Here is a 4,346-nt window from a genome sequence, read left to right on the forward strand (position 1 = left end):
TGGGCAACTCGACATACACACATAATTTTTGTCTAGCCAGTAGATTTATCATTAATTATAAGAAGACTATCTTGAAGTCTCTACACCAACCACCCTGCCAAGGTTTTTTAGCAAGTTGGATGTAAATAGATACCTAATGGTGTAGGTTTCAAACTACTTGGTATCCCATTGGGCTTTAATATCATCATGAAACAAAGGTCGGATAAAACTAAAAATCATGTTGCATATATGGAAAGAAATGCATGCCCTCTGTGCTAGAATGTTTGTTCCAATTCATTATCGATTACCAACAATAGTCTATTTTCTGGCTTGTTGGATGCCTTGTAAGCCTCATCTAAAAAAAAAACACTCACGGGCAATAAAAATTATCTATGGGGAGGTAATGAGGATATAAATAGAAATTTCAAAGTAGCTTCCCAAACATGCACACTTCCCAATGCTAATGAGGATGGTCATAATCTCCTAAATAGGTAAAGCTCGGCAAAAAGCTAGCTACCAAATGGACTATCGGAAGATTGTCTTTAGAGGACTATTGGACCACCTTAGTCAAGCTATCCATCAAATCTTGGTCCAACTTTTCTCTTTTAGAAATCATGTTCAACAAAGCTCTTTTTACGCCTAGAGGATCCTCTCTGATTTAGGGGTTTGTGAAAGCTTGGATGGAATACAAGCCCCTGCTTATCTTCCAACTCATGAGCATTTCACAAATCTCTCATCCTTAAGAATACTCAATTTGGTTTGACCAAATCATAGGCATCATTCCCTCTAGCTATCTCACCAAGGCTCATAAGCCACACAAGCTTTGGCTATAGGTATTGGAAAGGCATTCATTAAATTGTGTTTTAGCAAGGGATGCTTCAAATAAGACAAGTATTGGGAACCTCTTCTTCTTGCAATGAGCCTATGAGGTTGTCTTCATAAACATGCTATCCTTTTGTGGGGGTTAATTCTTCATAAAGCCATTTGGATAGCTGAGAAAGCTCTCCAATTTGGGAAGTGAAATGAAATATGCGCAAGAAAGAAGAAAATATTTTGAAACTATTTCGCTCATATTTTCCTAGACTATCCCCTTAACTCCAATTTTCCTTTAGCAATTCAACTCATGGAGGTTCATCTAGCTCCCTTCACTTGGAGAGAGATTCTTTTTTGTGAAAGCAAAGAAATGGGCTCATTGCTCTGGCATAATATAAGGGAAACTTATTAGATTTTTCAAGGACGAATCGATGGCCTTAGGCTCCTCATGATTCACAAGTGTTCCACAACACCACGATGCATCAAGGATACTAAAGAAGTGGATCCTTGGTTCAAAGAAGAGAAATGGCAAAATGGTTATCTATCCTGAGTAAGAACTACTCATATGATGAAGGGGTTAAGGGGATGCATGGTGTCCTAATCTTTTGCAAGGCTATGTAATGGTGCTCTCCTCACCTCCCTAGGAGACCTTGTCCTCCTCTCTTTGGCTTTAAAATATATATATTCCATTTTTACAAAAAAAAATGTATAATAGATTTATTTGGAATCTGCAAATATACTTAATATAAGGTGGGATTCGGATCAAAAAGACATGTGGCATAGAGGTTCCTGCCAATGGCACTGAGTGTGACATAAAGGTGCTAAAAGACATGCGACATTGTAATAATAATTTGTAAGTCTCGAGTCCCGAGTGCTCACAGAAAGGTGTGTGACATATAGGTCGGAAAAGGCAGACATGTGACATAAAAGTAGCCGCTATGGGGTGTGACACGTGTCACGAAGGCACATGCCACGAACGTACTAAAATATGCTAAGGGCGGATTCACAATGGGGCGGCGGAAGTGAGTGATGTGGAACTCCTTGTCCGGGTGGAAGATTTTACATTTTTCTCCTGCCGCCGCCCTTCAATTCACATGGAGACGGCGGTAGAATGGTATTCACACTGCCGCCGCCCCTTGAATTCACACGGAGGCGGCGGAAGCAAACAAAGTGATTTGGTAATTTGAAGGTCAAAACTAACAAAAAAATAGCAAATCACAATAAAAATTAACTGTAATGAGAGACCAGGATTACAATGCTTATAGACCAAAAAAACAAACAAGGTTTAACCATAATGAGAGAAAAGGATTATAAGGCTTATAGACCATAATAAGAAATAAAATACTATGTCCACCAATGTCAGTCAATACTGGTGAGAAGTTATTACAAATCATGAAACTTGAGCTTCAAAGGAAGATGAGGATGTATCTGCATCGGAAAGATTATCACCAAAGAATTCTTGAATTCGTTTCTTTGAATGTGTCCTATACATTGATCTTGCAATGTTGTTGCGTCGTTTAGCACCAGATCCGAAATCATGTTGTGCGGTTCTTCCTCCACGGTCGTCCCCTTGTTGTGCTCGTTGAATTGCATCTTCTGGTTGGAGGGGACGGATAGCTTGAATTTCGGCCATAGAAGTTATTGCTGTTCTTTGATCCTCTTCCATCGAACTACCAAGTTGTAGTGCTCAAGAAAATGTTTGGCCCGTGGATATGCCCAAGCTTTTCTACGGGTATGCCCTATCCAACGATTTATACTTTTTTTTGCATGCATACATCGACCCATACACTCAACTAAGTACAACCACATTTGTAACATAGACTCTTCATCACTCATGGGGGGTGGTGATAGAAGCTCAGTAATCTCAAGAAAGCATAACCATGCACAAAACAATGCAATTCTTCTTGGGATGGCCATGTCCACCTGCAAAAATATGCAACACACATTATTTAGATTTCTCATTGCTTACAACATTTCACACCAACACACTAGAAGATATAAATAACATTGCAAAATCATTTTGATGCATTCAAAAATTCGACCATGGTAGCATGGAGGGCAGCTAGTAGATCCAAACGTTTGTTTTCGGTGGCCTCCTGACGAATAGAAGACTCCTTCAAATGATCAAGTAGAGCACGGCCTGTGTTGGCCATCTCATTCAAGGAGTCCTCTATTTTGGCAGGTCCCTGACGTCCTAATGGAGGTGTAGGTTGAACCTTGGCAGTGGAGTTTTGTGGCTTCCCCTCCTCATTTTCCTCATCTATTTGTGTGTCTAGGGGGTCATTACATGACACAGAGCTAGCATGTGATACACTCTTTACCTGTGCTCTATTGTGATAATATTCGTCTACGACATCAAACCATTTACAAGTGTATTTTCTATTGTTACCAGACACACTATTGTGAGCTTTGTCTACCCTGTATTGGCCTAAAACATGTGCCCACTTCTTCCTACATGCTTCGCTATCTTTGTCAAAATCATGATAAGTAGCAGATAGTTTATCTGCCACTTTTGCCCATAAATTAACCCCCTGTTTTTGAGGGTTGCTAAATTCATGGCTCATGCCACCTCGCATGTGGATTAGCTGATCCACCCAAAAATCTTTCCATTTTCCTTTGCTTTTATTGTCGAGGTCGTCGTCTTCGGTAAGGTCAACTGCTGGCGCCTTCTTCTTGGATGCCCTTGGCCTCTTGGATGAAGTAGACTCTTGCAATTCGTCCCTGTGGTTAGCCCCATGCTTCTTTGAAGTTTTGGCTCGTGATGGTGTAGTTTCTTTCGTTGGATTTGGAGGTGAATTTTTTGATAGTTCGTGATGAGGACTTGGTGGCTTAAAAGCCACATTTGGAGGTGGGGGTCTAAAGAAGAAGGGAGAGGCGGGAGAGGGAGAGGTTAACATGGCCGTAAAGCCATGAGGAGGCATTGGAAAATGTGCGGATGAGAAGGGGTATTGTGGTGGCGATGTAAACATTTGGGAGAGAGGTGTGTCATCCTCCATTTGAGAATCAAATGGTTGAGAGTGAGTAGGGTCCATAAAATGTACCTGAAAGAAAACAAAAAAGAATTGGTCATGATCAAAAATTTATCCTTCAAACAAAATTACAAGCATAAAAAAGAGAGGCCTTTGGTGGAGAGATGGGAGAGAGAGAGGCCAAAGAGAGGGCATATGGTGGAGAGAGAGAGAGAGAGGCCACATGGTGGAGAGAGGGAAAGGCCATATGATGGAGAGATTTGCCATATGGTGGAGAGAGAGAGAGAGAGAGAGAGAGCAATGCCATTTGGTGGATAGAGGGAGAGAGAGAGAGGGTGTATGGTGGAAGAGTGAGAGGCCATTTGGTGGAGAGTTGTCATGTAGAGGATGTAGAAGCCAAAGAGGGCCAAAGAAATTGGCAAGTACCTTCGAAACCTTGTTGATTTGCACCTGCACATCACAATTGAAGCAAATGTGTTAGTATGCTATTGAATAAATCTATTGTGCAATCAATAAAAGCTTGAAAAAAAAAAGCTCAAACTTCAAAGGTGGTCACCGAAATTGCTTGATAGAAGGGCAAACAAG

General features: G+C 41.0%; 1 protein-coding gene across 1 annotated transcript; it reads right to left on the reverse strand.

Moving 5' to 3' along the window:
* Positions 1-2,807: 2,807 nt before the first annotated feature.
* On the reverse strand, positions 2,808-3,824 carry LOC148022316 (uncharacterized). The gene has a single exon (XM_087696733.1). It carries the CDS (start codon positions 3,822-3,824, stop codon positions 2,808-2,810), a length of 1,017 nt encoding a protein of 338 aa, XP_087552859.1.
* Between the last annotated feature and the right edge of the window lie 522 nt (positions 3,825-4,346).

This window comes from Lygodium microphyllum, chromosome 17 (assembly GCF_053477565.2).
Source record: "Lygodium microphyllum isolate KBCC chromosome 17, Lygodium_microphyllum_v1.1.10, whole genome shotgun sequence".
Lineage (NCBI taxonomy): Eukaryota > Viridiplantae > Streptophyta > Polypodiopsida > Schizaeales > Lygodiaceae > Lygodium > Lygodium microphyllum.

Excerpts from the sequence above, each read along its gene's own strand:
- LOC148022316 (XM_087696733.1), bottom strand. The coding sequence starts at position 3,824 with ATGGACCCTACTCACTCTCAACCATTTGATTCTCAAATGGAGGATGAC.